At 46.9% G+C, this 21978-nt stretch overlaps 1 protein-coding gene across 2 annotated transcripts in view; it reads left to right on the top strand.

The window, feature by feature from the left end:
- Positions 1 to 21949, top strand: part of crb2a (crumbs cell polarity complex component 2a) — a 29608-nt gene extending 7659 nt beyond the window's left edge. For both annotated transcript variants that reach the window (XM_034710389.1, XM_034710388.1), the window contains 12 exons: positions 11306 to 11998; positions 14130 to 14325; positions 15397 to 15536; positions 15917 to 16087; positions 16291 to 16404; positions 16507 to 17460; positions 17679 to 18250; positions 18353 to 18518; positions 18854 to 19724; positions 19841 to 19957; positions 20092 to 20218; positions 20320 to 21949. In XM_034710389.1, coding sequence (XP_034566280.1) covers positions 11306 to 11998; positions 14130 to 14325; positions 15397 to 15536; positions 15917 to 16087; positions 16291 to 16404; positions 16507 to 17460; positions 17679 to 18250; positions 18353 to 18518; positions 18854 to 19724; positions 19841 to 19957; positions 20092 to 20218; positions 20320 to 20541 — 4343 coding nt within the window. In that variant the 3' untranslated portion in view covers positions 20542 to 21949. The remainder of the gene's footprint in view (positions 1 to 11305; positions 11999 to 14129; positions 14326 to 15396; positions 15537 to 15916; positions 16088 to 16290; positions 16405 to 16506; positions 17461 to 17678; positions 18251 to 18352; positions 18519 to 18853; positions 19725 to 19840; positions 19958 to 20091; positions 20219 to 20319) is intronic.
- Positions 21950 to 21978: the final 29 nt, after the last annotated feature.

Raw genomic sequence — 21978 nt, 5'->3', positions numbered from 1 at the left:
AAGCTGGAAGAACAGAAGAAGAAGACGAGGAGGAGGAGGAGCAGGAGGATCCTGTGAGGGGGATAGAGGAGGTGACAGAGGTGACACATGCTCTGTCTGAAGCTGGGAGCTGTAATCTGGGCAGGTATCTGCCTCAAGCAGATTAGAGGAGCTGGGGGGGGGGGGGGGGGGGGGGGATTGACTCAAAGAGGCCAGAGGGATTACGACAGAGAAACACTGCAGAGGTCAGGCAGGCCGTCAGACCTGCTCAGGTGAAAGGGGGAGGGAAAGGAGGACGAGGTGGAGGACAAGGAAAAGGTCCTGAAGAGAGGGATCAAGGATGAGGGAGATGATTTATTTCCTCTGATTTAGAAACAGGAAACAAGTTACAGATCAGACACGAGGCGGAGTCTCCAGAGAGGGGATCATCTCTATCTCTGTTTGATTTGATTTATTTCTGTCTTCATCAGACCAGACAGACGGAGGGAGGGAGGAAGTGTAGAGAGAAGAGAGCGAGGGAAGACATGCAGCAAAGAGTTTAACTTTAACCCTTAACCTAAACCGTCCCCCTTTAAATCTCACTTCTCCCTCCAGTGATTGATTCAGAATAATCTGATCCCCTCTCTTCTACAGAGACAAGACTCTGCAGGCTGAGGATAAAAGAGAGGGAAACACGATGATAATTAGCAGTCGTAGTGTCGACCAATCAGGTGTCAGCAGGAAGAACAATCTGTATGGAGAGCAAAAGCAGGAGGAGCACAATCCAGCGTAATGACGGCTCCCATGGTTGTTAATCTGAGGATGATTTCTATCTCTCTAAAAACAGATATCTGCATGAAGAGCAGCTAACAATCTATTCTAGATCAAACATTTACACTGAGAGACAAATCTGCTTGATGTTGCTCCGTCAGAGAGAGACAGTTTTTAGGTTTGTTCAGAGGACTGAGAGGAGTGGGCTGACACTGGACCCCTGAGGAACACAGAGGATGAACCTGAAGCCTGATGTTCTCAGACTCTGTGAGGGTGATTGATGTGGTTTAGGGTTGAGGTGTTGAGGCGGAGACAGAAGATTTAATCTGGTTTGATGTTGAAACAGAACCCTGAAAACATCTAATCCCCGGTGACTCCTGATTGGACGGTGTTCCCGTTTGACTCCATGTTTGACACAACAACCTCAACTTAAGTTTCTTATCAAGCAAGCAAAAGGATCACCACCTCACTCAATTAACGTGTTTATCCTGAGCTCCTTCTTACATCCAGCAGAACCTAATCTGAACCGTCCACAGCCACCTGGGACTCGTCCTGTCTGCGGGTGGCCCTCGGTCCCCTGCCGACCACTGTAATCTGTGAGTTCAAACACAGTCAGTGAGCATAATCTGAGAGTTCAGATACAGTTTATATCAGCGGAGCAGAATTGACAATGACAAAACCTTCTGCTCCGTGAGGGGATGCTGGGACACACAGGTAAAACCACCTTTCCAAGAAGACTGGCTTTAATGTCTGAGCAACACCTGAATCCCTGAAACCCTCTGGACCAGGACAGACCCTCAGAGATAGACTTCAGCAGAGGACACACCACTCCTCCTCCTCCTTCTCCTCCTCCTCATCCTCCTCCTCACAGAATACACTTTAATAAAGTCAAACTCTGCAGATGTCTGTCTAACATGAGTCTGGTCCTGCTGGAGGTTTCTGCCTGTTAAAGGAAGTTTGTCCTTGCCACTGTAACTTCCTGAATGCTGCAAAGTGCTCTGCTCATGGTGGATTAAGATGAGATCAGACATGTGTTGGCATTATAGAAATAAAGATTGATTAAAGAAAGAGACAGAACCTTCAGGAAGAAGAGATGAAACAGAGACACAAACTGTGACGCTCTGATCAGAGATACAGTGGATCTGTTTTCAGTAAGTTCAATAATCAGGGTTCCCACGCGTCCTGGAAAACCTGGAAAACCTGGAAAACAGTTGACCAGTTTTCCAGTACTGGAAAATACCTGGAAAATGGGAGAAAAAGTAAAATGTCCTGGAGAATCACATATAGTCCCGGAAAATTATTCCAACATGGCTGCGTGCGACCTGACCCCATTAACAAAACACATCCCCATTCATTGAAAGTTGAGTGCAAGCTGTGCTGGAAAAGACAGCGACACTGCGCAACTTTTTTCACATCTTTTCTCCTTCACTTCATAATCATTCATTCACAGAAAACGGGGGTATATTGTTTATGTTTTATGGTACATTAACCTTATAGAGTGCTCTTTTGATTCAAAGAGTCTTATATTTAAGTTATAGTGTGACCAGTGGAGTCGGGCAGAGAGCTTGGGGGTCTGTGCCTCACAACTTTCTCTGCAGGCTGAGAGCTCAATTATCGTACTCTAGCTCAGTTGTTCTCAAAGTGAGATCCTGGGACCCCTGGGGGTCCGTGAACCATAGCGTGGGGGTCCGTGAAATAATTTGAATACATTTCTAATAAATTATAAAATTGTGCTGTGTCATTACAAAACAGCATATACACCATTGTTATGATACCATTTGGTGGCTCGCAGGGATATGTGAGTCTTGCTACTGTTAATTTTCTGAAAGTGTTTAAGATCAATTACTTGAAAAGTATATGTTGTCATGTTGAGTCAACAAGGAATGAAATGACCCTCTGTTTTACAGTATACAAGTGGTATTTACTTGATTCAAATTGAAGTGTTATCTGTTTATCACTATGGAACAGGTCTGAAGTATTTACATTAATACGTTTTACAATACAAATAGTTCCAAGGGCAACTAAGAGTGCAAATGGTAGTAAGCATGAGCTTTAGTGATGGGAACTTCGGCTCTTTTCAGAGAGCCGGCTCTTTTAACTCGGCTCCCAAAGAAGAGCCGGCTCTTTCGACTTAATTTAGGATCTTTTGTTGCCGTATATTTTACCTTAACTTTGAAAAAACTAATGGTTTGTGTGTTGAAACACCCTTTAGCGTACCGTGTTTTTATGAGAAGACTTATAATTGCCAAATTTGGTGCATTTCTGTTACAAAACCATTCTCACCCTGATCCTAGGGTTAGGGTTGTGATTAGGGTTGTGATTATGATTAGGGTTAGGGTTAGGGTTGTGATTAGGGATAGGGTTGTGATTAGGGTTAGGATTAGGGATAGGGTTAGGGTTGTGATTAGGGTTAGGGTTAGGGTTGTGATTATGATTAGGGTTAGGGATAGGGTTAGGGTTGTGATTAGGGTTAGGGTTAGGGTTGTGATTAGGGATAGGGTTGTGATTAGGGTTAGGATTAGGGATAGGGTTAGGGTTGTGATTATGATTAGGGTTAGGGATAGGGTTAGGGTTGTGATTAGGGTTAGGGTTAGGGTTGTGATTAGGGATAGGGTTGTGATTAGGGTTAGGATTGTGGTTAGGGTTAGGGTTGTGATTAGGGTTAAGATTAGGGATAGGGTTAGGGTTGTGATTAGGGTTAGGGTTGTGATTAGGGTTAGGGTTCAGATAAGGGTTAGGGTTAGGGTTAGGGTTCAGATTAGGGTTAGGGTTGTGATTAGGGTTAGGATTAGGGATAGGGTTAGGGTTGTGATTAGGGTTAGGGTAAGGGTTCAGATTAGGGTTAGGGTTAGGGTTAGGATTAGGGTTAGGGTTAGGGTTAGGGTTAGGGTTCAGATTAAGGTTAGGATTAGGGTTAGGGTTAGGGATAGGGTCAGGGTTAGGGTTGGGGTTAGGGTTAGGGTTAGGGTTAGGGTTCAGATTAGGGTTAGGGTTAGGGTTAGGGTTAGGGTTAGGGTTAGGATTAGGGTTAGGGTTAGGATTAGGGTTAGGATTAGGATTAGGGTTAGGGTTCAGATTAGGGTTAGGGTTCAGATTAGGGTTAGGGTTAGGATTAGGGTTAGGGTTAGGGTTCAGATTAGGGTTAGGGTTCGGATTAGGGTTAGGGTTAGGGTTAGGATTAGGGTTAGGGTTAGGGTTCAGATTAGGGTTAGGGTTAGGGTTTGGGTTCAGATTAGAGTTAGGGTTAGGGTTAGGATTAGGGTTAGGGTTCAGATTAGGGTTAAGGTTAGGGTTCAGATTAGGGTTAGGGTTAGGATTAGGGTTAGGATTAGGGTTAGGGTTAGGGTTAGGGTTAGGGTTAGGGTTCAGATTAGGGTTAGGGTTAGGGTTAGGATTAGGGTTAGGATTAGGGTTAGGGTTAGGGTTAGGGTTGGGGTTAGGGTTAGGGTTAGGGTTCAGATTAGGGTTAAGGTTAGGATTCAGATTAGGGTTAGGATTAGGGTTAGGGTTAGGATTAGGGTTAGGGTTAGGGTTAGGGTTGGGGTTAGGGTTAGGGTTCGGATTAGGGTTCGGATTAGGGTTCGGGTTAGGGTTCAGATTAGGGTTAGGGTTCGGATTAGGGTTAGGGTTAGGGTTAGGATTAGGGTTAGGGTTAGGGTTCAGATTAGGGTTAGGGTTAGGGTTAGGGTTCAGATTAGAGTTAGGGTTAGGGTTAGGATTAGGGTTAGGGTTCAGATTAGGGTTAAGGTTAGAGTTCAGATTAGGGTTAGGGTTAGGGTTAGGATTAGGGTTAGGATTAGGGTTAGGGTTAGGGTTAGGGTTGGGGTTAGGGTTAGGGTTCAGATTAGGGTTAAGGTTAGGATTCAGATTAGGGTTAGGATTAGGGTTAGGATAAGGGTTAGGGTTAACCAGAACTAAACTTAAGTAAACAGAACCAGAACCAAACTCAAGCAAACACAACCAGAACCAAACTCATGAAAACAGAACCAGAACCAAACTCAAGCAAACACAACTAGAACCGAACCAGGCCCGAACCAACGCGTACCAGAACTGAACCAGAACCCAAGCGAAGCGAACCAGAACCGTGCCAGAACCGAACCAGAACCGAACCAAACTCAACCAGAACCAAACCAGAACCAAACCAGAACCAAACCAGAACGTTCCAGAACTAAACCAGAACCGAACCAGAACCAAACCGAACCGAACCAGAATTGTGCCAGAACCGCACAAGAACCGAACCAGAACCGAACCAGAATCGAACCAGAATCGAACCAGAAGTGAACCAGAACTTAACCAGAACTGAACCCGAACCAGAACCGAACCGAACCAGAACCGCACCGAACCAGAACCGTGCCAGAACCGTACAAGAACCGAACCAGAACCGAACCAGAACCGAACCAGAACCGAACCAGAACGTACCAGAACTGGACCAGAACCGAAGCAAACCGAACCAGAACCGTGCCAGAACCAAACCAGAACCGTGCCAGAACCAAACCAGAACCGAACCAGAACGTTCCAGAACTAAACCAGAACCGAACCAGAACCAAACCGAACCGAATCAGAACTGTGCCAGAACCAAACCAGAACCGTGCCAGAACCAAACCAGAACCGAACCAGAACGTTCCAGAACTAAACCAGAACCGAACCAGAACCAAACCGAACCGAATCAGAACTGTGCCAGAACCGCACAAGAACCGAACCAGAACCGAACCAGAATCGAACCAGAACTGAACCAGAACTTAACCCGAACTAGAACCGAACCAGAACCGCACCGAACCGAACCAGAACCGCACCGAACTGAACCAGAACCGTGCCAGAACCGTACAAGAACTTAACCAGAACTGAACCGAACAAGAACCAAACCGAACCAGAACCTTGCCAGAACCGTACAAGAACCGAACCAGAACCGAACCAGAACTTAACCAGAACCGAACCAGAACCAGAACCGAACTCAAGCAAACAGAACCAGAACCAAACTGGAGCAAACATTATTAATGTCCTCAGGTTGGCATTGAGAAAAATCCGATGCCGAGTATTTGCCTGGTCTTCAAGAAGACTCTCTTGGAAGGAACAGATGAAGCCACGATACAGAGCCTCCCCTCCATCACCTGTATCCTATATCCTCACATGTGATTTGGCTGCATGGCTGCCAAGCTGACCAATCAACACAAAGTTCTGCTGTGAGCAGAGCTGGGGCTGAGCACTGTGAGAAAAAAACGAAAGGAAAAAACTGGGAGCCGGCTCTCTCTCGATGCGAGCCGGGACTTCTGATTAACTATAAAGCATCGGCTCTCAGAGCCGCAGCTTTTGATCATGACACATCACTAATGTGCTTAATCTGTGTTACAATTATGAGGGGGTCTTTGGACAATTTTCTCACCTGTAAGGGGTCCCTGGCTCCAAAAAGTTTGAGAACCCCTGCTCTAGCTAGTAGGAGTGCAAACTCCCGATAGTGAAAACAAACGGAACAAAAAGAGCGACACAGCTGCACAGAAACTCCTAGACTCCTAGACTACATGTCTTTCAATGTAGACTTCCACTGAGAGGAACATATTAGACTATTTAGGAACTAAATTTAGACGGTCATACCAGCTTGATCATCAATGAAAATGTCCTGGAAAATGATCTCTGGAAAAGAGTGGGAACCCTGAATAATCTCTGATCATAATCCATAATTTCCCCTCAGACTGTAACTCTGTGTGTTTACATACTGGTTGTATGAAGCCTTGTCTGACCCTTACAGTGACGGCTGAGGTGACCCCTCAGTGACTGCAGTCGATCACATGATGTCTGAAGTAGAGATTATACAACAATACACATCTCTGTTCTCTGATGGTCTACAGGTTCAGATCTTTGTTTTCAGACAGGCCGCTAGATTAGGTTCGCCTCAGCTCGTATAATCTGTGACTTTTGGTGTGGTTATAACGACTCCATAACTGAAGGGTAACCTCTGTAATCCTCTGAGATCAGCTGGAGGAGGTCTGCAGACATCCTGAGCTGTGAGCAGCACAGAGGGAGAGAGGTGAGACCACCATCAGTGACAGAGGCATCGCCAAGGTCACACGTGTGTGTGTGTGTGTGTGTGTGTTTGTGTGTGTGTGTGTGTGTGTGTGTGTGTGCTTGTATTGTGTGTGTGTGTGTGTGTGTGTGTGTGCTTGTATTGTGTGTGTGTGTGTGTGTGTGTGTGTGTGTGTGTGTGTGTGTGTGTGTGTGTGCGCATGCGATGGATCATAATAAGCTCAAATACCATCAGCTTAGTATGTCTGGATTTGGTTGTGATATGGAGGCTGTTTGTCATGCTGAGAGTAAAGTTGTATTTTTGGTCGAAGGACCTTTAATATGTTTAATTTGACTTCATGTCACAGTAACTTTATATTTACCCTGACATTCAAACATTTAAGGTTATGATACTTGACTTTGTGCTACCTGGGTTGATGTTACAGTGCTCGATGTTACCTAAAGTTGTGAAACCTAGGTGTTGAATAATACCAGTATTCAAAGCTGTGCCTCTTGACATCACGTTAACGGAAGAAACATTTCATGGTGTTCTGTTATTTGATGTTCAGCCACTTGAAGTTCTTCTACTTCCTGAACTCTACTTTGTGTTAAAGTTTGTAATTCCCCCGTACAGTGTGTGCTGATAGAGAAATGAACTATTCATACTAAACAGTTTTTTGAACCAGGCTGTAAACATATTTATTTAATGATCGTCTCTTTGAATGGGTGTGTATGTGGTTTCTGGTGTTTCTGCAGCCAGCCTCTAGTGGACGCTTAGAGAACTGCAGTTTTTAGCACTTCTGCATCAGCTTCATTTATCTAAGCCGAAGGATTAGGGTCCTGTTGTTCTACCTCCCGTTGTTCTACGTCCCGTTGTAGCACGTTTAATTGTTGTGTGTGTGGTCGTTTCACATCCCATGGTTTCATGTGTTGTTGCTAAATGTTTAATTGTTTCACGTCTCGTTTGTTGTTGAGTTTGTTCACGTTGTGCTGGTTAGTGTAACAGTGTTTTATGTCATATTGCTTCTCGTTGTTCTTCTCTGAGTTAATCTTGGATGCTCTGACGTATCATGTTTCCTCTTAGGGATGGGCAATGTTTTTTGAATATTCGTTCACTTTGTAAAAATAAAAGAGTTACTTCGAATATTTTCTCATTTTAAAAGTAAATTTTTTTATCGTTATCACACATTGCCTGGTTGTAATATGGGGATTATTCGAATAATCGTCGATAGATGCCAATGATTATCGAATAGTATTTTGTCTTGAAATGCCCGTCCCTATTTCCTTTCCGTAGAACTGGACCAGCTACCTTAGACCGGTTTATTTGTTGTTGTTTATTTTAGGAGAGAATAAAGCTGAGACACTTTATCTTTTTTTACTTTGTTTTGTCTTTAATACAGGGATGTCTTTTCACTTCCCCTCCATGCGTATTGATTGGTTATATTTCACCTTTCCACATGTTTATATCTTCACATGAGCTGTGAACTTTGTCGATCAGAGCGTCGCTCCTGATGACGTTACACTGCTAAAATAGAAAGAGTGACCTCCTCTCACACTGAGGGTCCTCATTAGCCCCCCCCCCCCTCCATAACTCCCTTCACTGTTAATAACTTCCACTTCAGCGAGGACCTGGAAGCAGGACAATGATCAAAGTGTGTGTGTGTGTGTAAGGGGTTTAGCCTGGCCTAATAACAGGAATGTGGAGTGTTTCCACAGACTCATGGTCGTGGCTGTTGGGGGGAGACAGCATTAGTATTGTATTTTTCTCCCTCCCCCTCCTCCTCCTCCTCAAATTAAAGTGTTTATCTCTCTGTGAACGGACTCAGAGAGCGTCCCAGGCTGAGGGGGGCTACTCACAGAGCAGAATACACACTGTGGTCATTATTTACTCAGAGTACAGGCTGATGGACACCAGAGACAATTAATCCATGTCCAAGAAATGAACTCAAAGATCATTAATAGAGACTCATCAATCTGTGAGAACCAGACCGAAGCTCCTGATGGATCCTGGAGGACTGACCATGACACATGAGTCCCTGAGGACAGGTTCATAACACACCTGCAGCGTCTCTACAGGGGTTTCACTGATCTATGGTCGTCTCTGTGGAAGAGAAACTTCAGCTGACTTCATTCAGAGACACCGAGCTGTGTCAAAGCTTTCTGCCCCTCCTCTTTGTCATGACACGAAACAGAGATTAGTCAAATGTGGACCAGATTCAGACTTCAAGACAATCCTCCACCTGCCCCCCTACAATCAAAAACCCTGTTGTGGGACGTAAGCTAGAGATGTGCATGTTTGTTTCCTAATCTATTTCAATGTAGGCACAAGACTCATCGGTCAGCTAAATCAGTTATTCATATTTTTATTAATGTCGTCACATGTTGTGTCCTCACTGTAGTTCAGCCTCCCTCCACTAGCTGTAGCTCTGGTTAATGTGTGCTGCCTTAACGCTCTGCAGCTCTACTACCTGGATGTAAGGGAGCACAGGTGATGATGTCACCTTGTAGTGGGCAAGGTTTGTCAGGTTTGTTTGATCTAGTAAATGGAGATAAAGTTGTATGTAGGCTGTGTCTGGTTAAACTGACATATAACCACTCCACCAGAAACATGAGGAACCAGCACAGGCATGAGGACCTGAAGGAGGATTAATGGTCTACATCTCAGTTTTTGTGGGGCCAAGATCTAACTGGTTTAGTTTGAATTGTGTGTCAGTCTGCTGGGTCGAAGTCCGTCTGTGTTTGGGGATTACTTTAACTCAGCGGTCCTCCAGAGACATGAGACCGGTGTTACAGCAGCTTGATTCAAACAGATATACTGCAGAGGTCAGAGGTCAACATGAGACCAGGTTCACTTTATTATTGTGTTTTTAAAGAGACCTTTTCTCTCAGGATTAAAGAGTTCTCAATAATTCACTGATTTAAAAACGGTAATCAGAAGAGTTTCTCTGAAGTGATCCATGATGAGTCTCAATTAAAGCTGGACCACGAGATTTAAGAATACACACTTAGAACAGACACTGTGACGTATGTGACCGTTTAGGTGTACAGTGTGTGTGTGTGTGTGTGTGTGTGTGTGTGTGTGTGTGTGTGTGTGAGTGTGTGAGGGTTTAACACTCCTGATCATCAGTGCCAGGAAGGAGTGTGAGCAGATTAGTGGGAATGTCAGAAGGAATGAGTGTAACAGCTTTACCTGCAGTCGGACTCACTTGGTCATTTCAGTTCATCAGCTTGTTTGTTGCTGCTGAATGGAGACGTTTTAAACGTGTCCCAGCGGCGCCCTGAGGGTCATGTGACTGACCTGACGTGAACCACGGTCTCATTATGAGTCCAGATCAAACCTGCTGCAGGTCCACACTCAGACGGGAGAGTAGCAGTCTGCAGTGTTAAAGACAAAACACACAGATTACATCGACCTGCTTCAGATGAATTTATCACAGTTTACAAAAAGTCACAAAAATGATTTCAAAGTTTTATGAAATATTTCATATTGAGTTATCAGGTTTAAATGATCATTCAGAATTGAAACATCATCATCAACTAGTCTGCATTGAGCAGGAACCCCTGAAATCAAAGCTGGAGACCCAAAAACCTGTAGTTCATCCAGTGTCAACTGGAGTGTGTTTCCTGCAGTTCCTCCTTCCTGTTTAATACTTGATTCTGATTGGCTGAAACCCCGTAACAATAGAAATAAACACCAGGGACAACCTGATCACACATATCAAATCAATCTGCAGAGAGGAGAATAGAATGTAACAGATCACAGCAGAATAGAATGGAATGGAACACATCAAAGCAAAATAGAACGGAATGGAACACATCAAAGCAGAATATAGAATGGAATGGAACACATCAAAGCAGAATAGAATGGAATGGAACAGATCAAAGCAGAATAGAACAGAGCAGATCAAAGCAGAATAGAATGGAATGGAACAGATTAAAGCAGAATAGAACAGAGCAGAACAGATCATAGCAGAATAGAACAGAGCAGAACAGATCAGAGCAGAATAGAACAGAGCAGAACAGATCAAAGCAGAATAGAACTGAATGGAACAGATCAAAGCAGAATAGAACTGAATGGAACAGATCAAAGCAGAATCGATTGGAATGCTTGTAATTGATCAAAGCCAAATAACAAAAGTGATTAACTCTAGACAGAAAAAGAGACACCAGGGACGACCATGACAACTGCACGGCTGCATTTATATACAACTCACCTGTTTACATTAGATCAAGGATTAAAGAGAGGTAGATTTGGGGGCATGGCCTCTTTGAGTGACAGGTGGAAACTACTAGCTGATTGCTAATTTAGTCCTTGAACTTAAGCTCTTTAGTTTCCTCTCTCTTGTCTAAATGTGTCTCCTCCAGATCAAAGAAACAAAGACAACGTCCGTCAAAATGTTGAACTTGAAGCTTTAGCTCATCAACCAATCAGGGATGTCCATGGAAAAAAGCCAAGTACTCTGTGGTGACTGAGTTCTTTCTGGACCACCTGAGACCTCCTCACAACTGGTCTGGGAGGTCTTTGGTCCTGAATGTTCTCCCCATGTATAAATCCCTGACCCTGTCCTTGTCTCTGCAGGGATCCTGTGTAACGCCACGTCAGATCGGTGTCTGTCTGCGCCCTGTCAGAACGGAGCTTCTTGTGTGGACAACATGGACGACTACGCCTGTGTCTGTCCCAGTGGGGGGGTCCGGTTCATGGGTAAAAACTGTGATGAACTGTATGATGCCTGCTCCTTCGCTCCCTGTGAGAACTGCACCAGCATCCCAGGAACCCCAGAGTACCACTGCACCTGTCCGGAGGGTCTGACAGGTGATAACTGCACTGAGGAGGTGGACGAGTGTGAGAGTAACCCGTGCTCGGAGCCCCGCTCTCTGTGCGTCGACCGGCTGAACGGATACTTCTGCAGGTGTCCTGCAGGCTACGGGGGACGGGACTGTATGACTCATGTGACGGACTGCATCGATGAACCCTGCAGGAACAACGGGACCTGCGTGCTGAGGCCTGAGGGCTTTGAATGTCACTGTGCTCCTGGGTTTGAAGGGAACACGTGTGAGGAGGACGTGAATGAGTGTTCATCAGAGCCCTGTCAGAATGGAGCCATCTGTGTGGACGGCGTGGCCCAGTTTCACTGCTTCTGTGTGCCCGGGTTTCAGGGGTACAACTGTGAGATCGACATCAACGAGTGTGCGTCCCGACCCTGCGAGAACAACGGGACCTGCATCAACGAGAAGGACCACTACCAGTGTGAGTGCCTGCTGGGGTTCACAGGTACGCACACATGATGCACCCAAACGTATCTCAACACAGTCTGACTGCAAACTGAGACAGAAAGAAACATTTAACCAGTGCAGGAAGTTTACCTCAGCTGTCAGATCCAGGTTATGGAGGTTCTTAAGGGCTTGTCCACTAACAGCCCCTTTGTGCAGGCAGCGCCTGTCGCCTCAATTTCAGAACACCTCTCCACAGTGCTGTCGTGATGGTTGAGTCTGTTTCTAAATGCTCCTCGTGCTCTAAATTTGCTTTAGAGTAACAGTTTGGTTAGTTTCTCCACCTTATGGACCATTGGCTTCCAGTTAAATTTAGGATTCTTTTTAAGGTTCTTGTTTTTGTGTGTAGAGCTCTGCATGGTCAGGCTCCCGAATATATCGCCGACCTGCTCCAGCCCTACCTCACCAGTTGGTCACTCAGGTCTTCTGATCAGGGCTTGCTGGTTGTCCCTCGAGCTCGTCTAAGGACAAAAGGTGACCGTGCTTTTGAAGTGGTGGCACCAACATTGTGGAACGCTCTTCCTGTAAATATTCGTTCGGCTCTCTCTGTTGTCACTTTTAAAAAACTCTTAAAGACACATTTATTTAAACAGGCCTTCGACTCACCTTGTACAGTCTAATGTTTTAATTATGCTGTTGTCTGTTTCTTTTACTGTTTTATGATTTCATCTTAATTTGAATACTTTTCCTGTGAAGCACTTTATGATTTTATTCTATGAAAAGTGCTATACTAAAAACAAATTTACTTACTTACTTACTTACTTACTCTACCACCGTTGACGACAATTGGCTATCAGAAGTCCCGCTCCTTCTTGTTTTTGATTGTTCATTGAGGGAGAAGTTACATTAACGAGCGCTGGGGTGTTGTTCCTAAAGTTGAACTATTTTGAACTGAGAGTGCTGCATAAATTAAAAAAAAGGTGAATCAACGTAGTTTGTTGATTTCTCTGAGGTTGCTGAGCTACATGGGTTTATTTAGAGAACAGGACCAGCTACACTATAAAGACTGTAAACGGAAACAGGCCCTTAGTCTTTGATTTCGTAGCTGATTCATTGATGTAGATTTACTTCAGATTTTGGAAACAACCAGAAATGAAAGCAACACTGAATCCAGGAAAAGTCATGTGTGTAACTGGACTCTGAGAAGGAGCTCAGTTTCTTGATGCTAATTGCAGCCAACAGGCTCTAAGAGCTTCCCCTATGTTTGTCACCTCTGGAGATTCACAGGTGATAGCTAAGATGCATTAACTAAAGCCAGCTTGTACCTGTTACCACTGCAGGTGTCTCTTTTCCTTCAGATCATCTCATGCACACAGCTCATTTTTTCAGCTGGCTAACTGCACATGCCTCAGCTTCACATTATAATGTTGTCTAGTTTTGCTGCGAACACTTTAAAGTTTAGTATGATTTCTCATTCAGACATTATATAAGAGAAAAGATGAGCTGAGATAAATCACCTGGAGATATATTCAGAGAGGAGTTTGATTGAAGCCTGAAACTTCATGTTGACTGACACATGTTCAGAGTGTACGGAGGATCAGCTGTGACATGAGAGCTGGAAACAGAACCTCCAGTGATGCAGATGTTTTATAAACAGATGTGTTGATTCATCATCTCGGCCCTGTGTGTGAATGAAGATGTTTTAATGTGTCATCATGAATCATCAGCAGAGACACGTCCTGCTCTCTGACAGACTTTATTTCCTCCGCTGCGTCTCGTTCTGTCGTCTGTTGATCCCTCTGTGTTTAGTTCGTTCCTGATAAACGCAGCACGAGGAGTATTTTAAGTGCTCTCTGAGATGTCTTCTTATCTCAGGCTCAGATAACGTGAAGGGAAAACACTCCGTCTTGCTTTTCTTACACTCATCTCTCTCTCTCTCAGCCTGCTCAGTGTCAGAGGAGCTGCGTGTTATCAGACAGAGTTCAGATCAGCAGAATACCCGTCTGTCACGCTGTCAGTCTGTCCAGAGAGACGCTGACAGAACACACACACTCAGAAAAACAGACTGATCCTTTAACATGAACAGGTCACTCTCTCTCTCACACACACTCTATCTATCTATCTCTCTCTCTCTCTCTCTCTCTCTCTCTCTCTCTCTCTCTCTCTCTCTCTCTCTCTCTCTCTCTCACCAGGAGTGAACTGTGAGCTGGAGATCGATGAGTGTGAGTCCAGTCCTTGTCGAAACTGGGCGACCTGTCACGACCTGGTCGGCGTGTACTCATGTGAGTGTCTGCCCGGGTTCGATGGCGTGGCTTGTGAGGTGGATGTTGACGAGTGTGCCAGCGATCCGTGTCAGAATGGAGCCGTGTGCCATGACATGGTCAACAGGTAAGGTCACAGTTTGCAGGTGATAAGGTCTCGCTGAGTGTTCCTCAGGATCTGTTTTCACCTCTGAGTTCAGCATCCATGTTTTCAGCCTCAGATTTCTACGAGCAGTCAGATGGAGGCTGGAGTATTTCTGTGTTTGTGCCACGGCGGCTCAAAGTCTCATAATCCACCTCTCTCATTAAAACATCTTGTGGCTGTGAATGAGCACAAATACCTCCTTATTAACCCTGACATCAATCCTGGGCTGAAATAAGAAGTTAACACGGATGTGAGAGACCTGCAGTTCCTCCAGAGTCCACTAGAGTGTCTCCTGCAGTTCCTCCTGAGTCCACTAGAGTGTGTCTCCTGCAGTGAGTCAGTCCCCATATAGCCCCATGTTAAAATGTGACAGCAGAAATAAATATGTTTACAGCATGGTACAAAAACATATACATAAATATAAACTACATATACAACTCACCTGTTTACAGCAGGTTAAGGGTTAAAGGGAGGGTTAGGGGCGTGGCCATCCCTTTTCATCTTCTGTTCTCAGCTCGTGGTCTGGGACCTAAAGGAAGGCTGTAGATGTGCATCTGGACAAAAATTTAAAGTAGCGTACAGTATTTTCTGCGCCTTTATTTTGAAGAATGTATTTCCTGTGATGCAATAGGCTGTCAGTAGTTTGGTAGTTCATTCACACTCCATTGCAGTAGGTGGCAGCATTGCACCACAACAGTGGTTATCACACCTGTAAGCAAACATCAGGTGTCACCTCAGCAAATTGAAGCCACATAATAAACCTGTTGGTTTCCTCTCTTCCAAATATGGTCGTGTTTGATTCCCAAAAACAAACATGGCCATGGTCAAAATTTCAAAAACTCATAGGGGACATCAGATCAGAAGTTAACTTGGATTTAGGGACACATTTGGTCAGTTCTTCATGTTTGTTCTTCTGAAACAGAAGAAAAGTCTTTGTAGACCTCCTCCTGACTCTCCTCCGCTCAGTCTTGGTTCGGTCTCTGTTCAGTTTCGGTTTAGTCTTCGCCCACGTTTGATCTCCTGAGTGTTCACTGGTTTCTGTCTCTGCTGCAGCTACGAGTGTGACTGCACTGATACTGGATTCGAGGGCGAGCACTGTGAGGTGGACATCCCAGAGTGTGACTCTGATCCCTGTCAGCACGGGTCCACGTGTGTGGAGGGGATCAATGGATACACCTGCCTCTGCTGGCCAGGTATGGAACTGCACCCTGCATGATGAACATTTAGAGCAGACAGAGAGGTTTTGGGTAATGTTTACAATGCTCACAATCTCTGGCTTTGTATGTTATGATCATGTCATTAAGCATTAAACAAACTGAACTTTGACCTGATGGTGGCGCTGGAGTGAAAGTTAGAGGATCACCAAAGTCTCTACATTTCATCGTGTTGAGCAGATGAATGGGTGAACCAATTTTTTTTTGATTCATCAAAGAGTTCTTGAGATATTTAGACAAGAACCATAAACACACAGAGAACTGAGCAGCCATCTTGGTTCTTGTCTTGTAATTGTCAGAGTCATGTCTCTGGTCTTAAAGGATGAAACATCACATTCTCTGTGTTTTGTTCTCTTCAGGCTACGAAGGACCAAACTGTGAGGTGGACATAGATGAGTGTGCCGAGCATCCCTGTGAGAACGATGGGGAGTGCTTCGAGCGTTCGGACCCGTCTCACTGGGAGCTGGACTGGGAGCTGAGCTTTGCAGATGCTGCAGGATACATCTGTCAGTGCCAGGCCGGGTTCGCAGGTCAGTGGACTCCAGGGTCTCTCTTTAGTCCTCTTAAAGTTATATATTTTTTTTGGCTTTTGCCTTTATTACAAAGAACAGCTGAAAAGAGACAGGAAATATGGAGAGCAGAGATAGAGGGATCCAGCGACCTCCGCTATGAGGACCAGCGCCCCAGTCTTTTGTCCTCTTAATGCTGTGACTGAACCTCTTCTGCATTTCAGGAGAGAATTGCTCCGTGAACATCGACGAGTGTGAGTCTGAACCCTGCCAGAACGGAGGAACCTGTGAGGACCAGGTCAACGGATACTCCTGCACCTGCTCAGAGGGGTTCTTAGGTGAGTCTTGTAGGATCAGAGGAAATGTTTTCAACTGGTCCATCTCTGGTCCCTGTCCTCTCTCTCTGACCCCCTGTCTTGGTCTCCCTGTCCTCTCTGCAGGTGAGCTGTGCGAGGTGAATATCGATGAGTGTGAGAGCTCGCCGTGTCAGAACGGCGGTTGGTGTGAGGACGGTCGTGCTTCCTTCACGTGTCACTGTCTGGAGGCGGAGCCAGGCGAGCTGCCCTGGGGCGGCGATCTCTGCGAGGTGAAGCTGTACGGCTGCGTGGACCACGAGTGTCAGAACGGCGCCACCTGCCTGCCTGGTCTGGAGGACGGGGACCACGTCCACACCTGTCTGTGTCCTCACGGTTACTATGATGACCAGTGCTCCACCAGAACCACCTTCTCCTTCTCCTCACCTGGGTTCATCCACATCCAGATCCAGCTGGACGAGCGGGTCCGCAGGGAGGTGGAGCATCAGGGTCACAGCGGGTACGGGGTGCAGCTCAGGTTCAGGACCACGCTCCCCGACATGCTGCTGGTCTTCAGGGGAGACCAGGACACACACCTGCTGCTGGAGGTCAAGGACGGAGGTCTGCACGCCAAGGCGTCCTCTGAGGACACAGAGCTGGACGTGGTCTTTCCTGGTCTGGTCAGTGATGGGGACTGGAGGGACGCTCACGTTTTTGTTGATGATGAAGGTCTGGTTCTGGTCCTGAAGGGTCCGGGCTGTGATAGGGATGGGTGCAGGGTCGTAGACGGAGGTGCTGATGAGCCCCCCTTCCGGCCTTCGGAGGCCTTCTCTGAGGTGTTTGTGGGCGGAGCTCCTGAGGACCTGTTAGAGGTCTCTGCCAGCTCTGCAGGGTTCATTGGGTGCATGGAGGACTTGATGATTGACTCCAAACCCATCCTGCCCCAGAGTTTCCCCGAGGACCAGGGCCACGAGCTGGGCTGCAGTAAGACCGATTGGTGTGACCCGAACCCCTGCAGCGGACATGGGCTCTGTGTGGACCTGTGGACCAGCTTCAGGTGTGCCTGCTTCAGACCGTTCCACAGCGAGAGCTGCTCAGAAGGTAAGACCCCCAAACCCTGAACCCCCAACAGATCCTGACTGACAGGATTCTGATCCTTGCAGAGGGAGCCGGATCAGAATCACAGAGAGATTTGATAATAAATAAATGTTAATCCGAAGCAGCTCAGCCTCTCAGTGAGTCCTTCCCACAGAGACCGGATCAGGTCTTGATCCTCTCTCTGTCTATGTGTGATTAATTCTGGTCTCCTCCTCTCTCAGAGTTTCCTTCGTGGACGTATGGCCACGAGGACTCACTTAGCTTCAGCTCATACGATGTGTCTCAGAGTCACGGCGACAGCTTCAACGTGTCCTTCTTCCTGAGGACGCTGAAGACGGAGGGTCTTCTGTTCCAGCTGAGGAGTCCATCAGAGGAAGGGGGACAGGTGTACTTCTCTGTGTACCTGGGGATGGGCAGGGTCCTGGTCAGCTCGCTCCCTCACAGCTCACCCCTCTCGGCCCCGGTCTTTGTGAGCAGCGGGGAGAAGATGCTGCTGCAAGTGGAGGTCCGACAGCGTCAGGTGATCTTTGAGCACGCTGGGCTCAGGTACGGCATCGGAGAGATCCCTGAGGTGGAGGTGAACAGCGGGGATCAGGTCTACGTAGGAGGACTACCTGGAGACCTGGACTCTGACACCTGGGGTGGTCATTACAAAGGGTGTCTTCAGGACCTGCGTCTGGACTCGGTGCACCTGGACGTGGACTCCTGGAACAGCTCAGAGGATGAAGAGGTTTATTTACCCAACGACGCAGAGAACGTGAAGACGGGATGCATCAGTGACGACACCTGCAAGGTGAGACACACACACACACACACACACACACACACACACACACACACACACACACACACACATAGACACACTCTGTAATAAAGTCCTTCTGTCTCTCTGCAGGTGGAGCCCTGTCTGAACGGAGGAGCGTGCTCCATCACTTTCAACGACTTCACATGTTTGTGTCCGGAAGAGTTCAGAGGAAAGATCTGTGAGACCCGTGTGTGGTGCGTCAGCGACCCATGTGTGAACGGAGGACTCTGCGTGGACTTGCATGACGGATACGAGTGTAAGAACGTCTGAGAGGGTTTGACCCTGATACTGATGAGTTCTCTACGTGCTTTAAGAAGGCTTTTACTTTGAAATATTACGAGCAGAGTCTGAATCTGTTGAAGGGAACACTTCTGACTCACATCAGAGTCTCTCAGGTCAAAATGTCAAACCAATGAGTGACCTCAATGTGGCCACGCCCACTTCTCATGTCCCGTGTTATCTGCTTGGTGAGGCGTTCAGAGGTCAGATCAGATAGCTGAAGTCGGAATAAGATAAACCTGTCCTGTTCTGGGTTCTTGGTTCTGTGTTCTTTGTTCTCTAACAGCCGTGTGTCTCTGTGTCGACCCTCAGGTGTGTTCAACGCCACGTTCGAGAACAACCCAGTCCATTACAGCGCCGCGGGCTCTCTTTCCGAGCCGGTCTCTGACATCTACATGGAGCTGAGGACTCGCTCAGAGAACGCTGTCCTGCTGAGGGCGTCCTCAGGGTCAGACCTGCTTCTGGTGGGTCTGCTGGACTCCTCGGTGCAGGTGGAGATCCACGTGGGAAACAGCGTGGAGACCCTGAGCTTCACGGGGGTCCGGCGGGTTGCTGACGGTAGCTGGCACCGTGTGAACATCTCACGTGCGGAGCGAGGGCGCACAGCGTTTCCGTGGGTCATCACCGTGGACGGGATTACTGACGCCAGCAGCGTCCCGCAGAGAACAGGGAGTCTAGGGTTCCTGAACGAGAAGGGCGCTATGGTGGCAGTCGCAGAGAGCTTCACCGGGTGTCTTGGGGCAGTCCGGGTGGGTGGGATCTACCTGCCCTTCATGGACCACTATAAAGCCCCTCAGAAGTCTCAGTTCCACCTGCACGGGGAACCTCAGATCCGTCTGGGCTGCAGTGGCGCCCCCGTGTGCACCTCAGACCCGTGTCTGAATGGAGCCACCTGTGAGGACCTGTTCAACAAGGTCAGGTGTGTGTGTGACCTGGGCTGGGGCGGCGAGCAGTGCGAGGACGACATTGACGAGTGTGCGTCTCAGCCCTGCGTGCACGGCAGCTGTAAGGACTACCTGGCCGGGTTTGAGTGCCGGTGTCACCCCGGGTACGTCGGGACGCTGTGCGACGAGGACGTGGACGAGTGCGAGCATCACGCCTGTGAGCACGGAGGGACCTGTCGGGACGGAGACAACACCTACACCTGCGTCTGCCCCCAGGACTACAGGGGACCCCTCTGCCAGTGAGTCTCACAGACTGAAGTCACCTATTTAGACCGGGCTCACCTGGAGCCTCTAAAACCAGCTCCTGGGTCCATCAGGCTCTATAAAGTAAGGTGTGCTCTCTCTCTTTCTCCAGGTGGAGCTATCCTCCCGTTCAGTGCGGTGAAGATGTTCAGTGCGCCAACGACGGGATCTGCACCGACGGGCTGTGGGGCGCCAACTGCACCTGCATGCCCGGGTTCACAGGGACCAGGTGAGCTCCCTGAGGAGAGACAGGAAGAAGAGATCTTTACGTGTTCATGCAGCTCACTGTGTTCAGATCTGTGAACTTTGACCTCAGACATGTCTTCATGTTGTGTTTAATCATCTCGTCTTTGTGTCCCTCAGCTGTGAGCTGGAGGTCGACGAGTGTGAGTCGAACCCATGCAGAAACGGAGGATCCTGTTTGGACCGGTTCAACATGTTTGTGTGTGAATGTCTGCCCGGGTACAGCGGACCAACCTGTGACACCAACGTAAGTCTCACTCTTCTTCTGTGGTGTCTGATAAGCTTTAACCATTATAACACGCTGTAGTCCCTTAGTGATGACACACCTGTCTGTCGGCCTCTCTACAGAAACAGGCCACCTATCAGGGCGTCCCGTGGCTGGTGGTGGCGATCCCTCTGCTCTGCTGCTGCGTGCTCATCCTGGTCATCGGTCTGACCTTTATGGTGCTCACAGCGAGGAAGAAGCGTCAGTCCGAGGGAGCGTACAGCCCGAGCGCTCAGGAGCTGGCTGGGGCTCGTCTGGAGATGGACAGCATGCTGAAGGTACCGCCTGAGGAGAGACTCATCTGAACCCTCAGACCGACACTTAGACCTCCTCTGAACACCTGCGCTCTGCTGGAGGGTGTGTGATGCAGGTAGAGCCCCCCCTGCTGGAGGAGAGCAGGAACAGTGCTGCTCAATGTGATTATAATCCTGGTGTTGCTTCGTCTGAGGAAACGCAGAAACTTTTTATAGGGAACAAAGAGAACCTGCTGCAGCTCGTCTCTCAGGGTTTAACCTCTCTGACATCCTGGACTGGTCCATAGAGGACTCTTTAAGGACTTCATCTCAGACTCTCTGCACAGACAATCCATGAACTATGTCTCAACATGCTTCCACAGACATCGTTACCTGTGAGAAGAAGAATCCAGCAGAGTCAAACCAGCATACAGAACTGCAAAGCTGCAGTTCCTCTTCAGGCCACTAGAGCTCGACACTTTGAAACTTTGTGTTTGTTTGAGAAGTTATACACAGAGCAGCACATTTTATTTTTCTAGCTTTGATTTCCTGAACTTTTTTGCAGGTTAAACTGAGTTTATTTTTATGAGCAGTTTTTAATTATTGCACAAAATAATCCGAGCTGTAAAGTTTGAAAACCTGAGGCAGGTGGAGGATCCTGCACTGAATGTTTGCAGCTTCACTCTACACAGAGACAGGGACTGGTGCTGCTTCACACCCTGAACATGCAGTTTGTCATTTCATTTGCAGCTTTTCAAATAGAAACTTTATGAATATGAAGAAGAGAGCACAATAAAGTGAAAAGGGCTCAAATATCAGCTGAGAAACAAACCTCAGATTATTATGATTCATAGAGGTTTCTTGAGAGCGTGCGAGTTGAGTCCACAGTCTCTAAGTTTGGGATCAATAAAGTAAATCTGTGGACTCAAACATTAGCTGTGAGGAGTTTTACTAACATGGATCTGACTTTATTAAACTCAAAGTAAAATAAACTCTGAAGCTCGAGCTGCAGACCTTTAAGGCAGCTCCTCAGTCAGACTGTGAATAACTTTGTTTTATTGTCTCTGGGTTGTGAACGCAGCCTGATGTACAGTTTGGTTTTTACCGGTTTGTTTGTACAGTTTGTTTATTTATGTTTCTTCTGTTAGAGCGTCACAAAGAGAGTCTCTGCTGGAGACCGACTCTTCAGATTCACTGGATTTTATAAAGTTGATCAAACTGGATAAGCTCCCGAGGATGAGAGAGATCTGAGAAGACTCTCTGAATGTGAATTTAAAATGAATTAAAATGAATTAAAAAAATTTCCCTGAATGTGAATTTGGAGTAGAAACCTGGTCCAGTCTCTCCCTGAGGTCTGATCACTGTGAAGCTGTTAGAGAGTCAGGACGGACCGCAGCTCTCTGATGAATATCATGTTTCCTTTCTGTGTAAATAATCCAAATCTTTATTAATGTTTAATAAACCTGAAATAAAACTACAATCTGTCTCTGAAGTGTTTAACTGGATCAC

The sequence above is a fragment of the Notolabrus celidotus genome, chromosome 19, assembly GCF_009762535.1.
Source record: "Notolabrus celidotus isolate fNotCel1 chromosome 19, fNotCel1.pri, whole genome shotgun sequence".
NCBI classification, from domain to species: Eukaryota; Metazoa; Chordata; class Actinopteri; order Labriformes; family Labridae; genus Notolabrus; species Notolabrus celidotus.
Note: the sequence above shows the minus strand (reverse complement) of the source record. Positions and strands in the feature narration are given on the sequence as shown.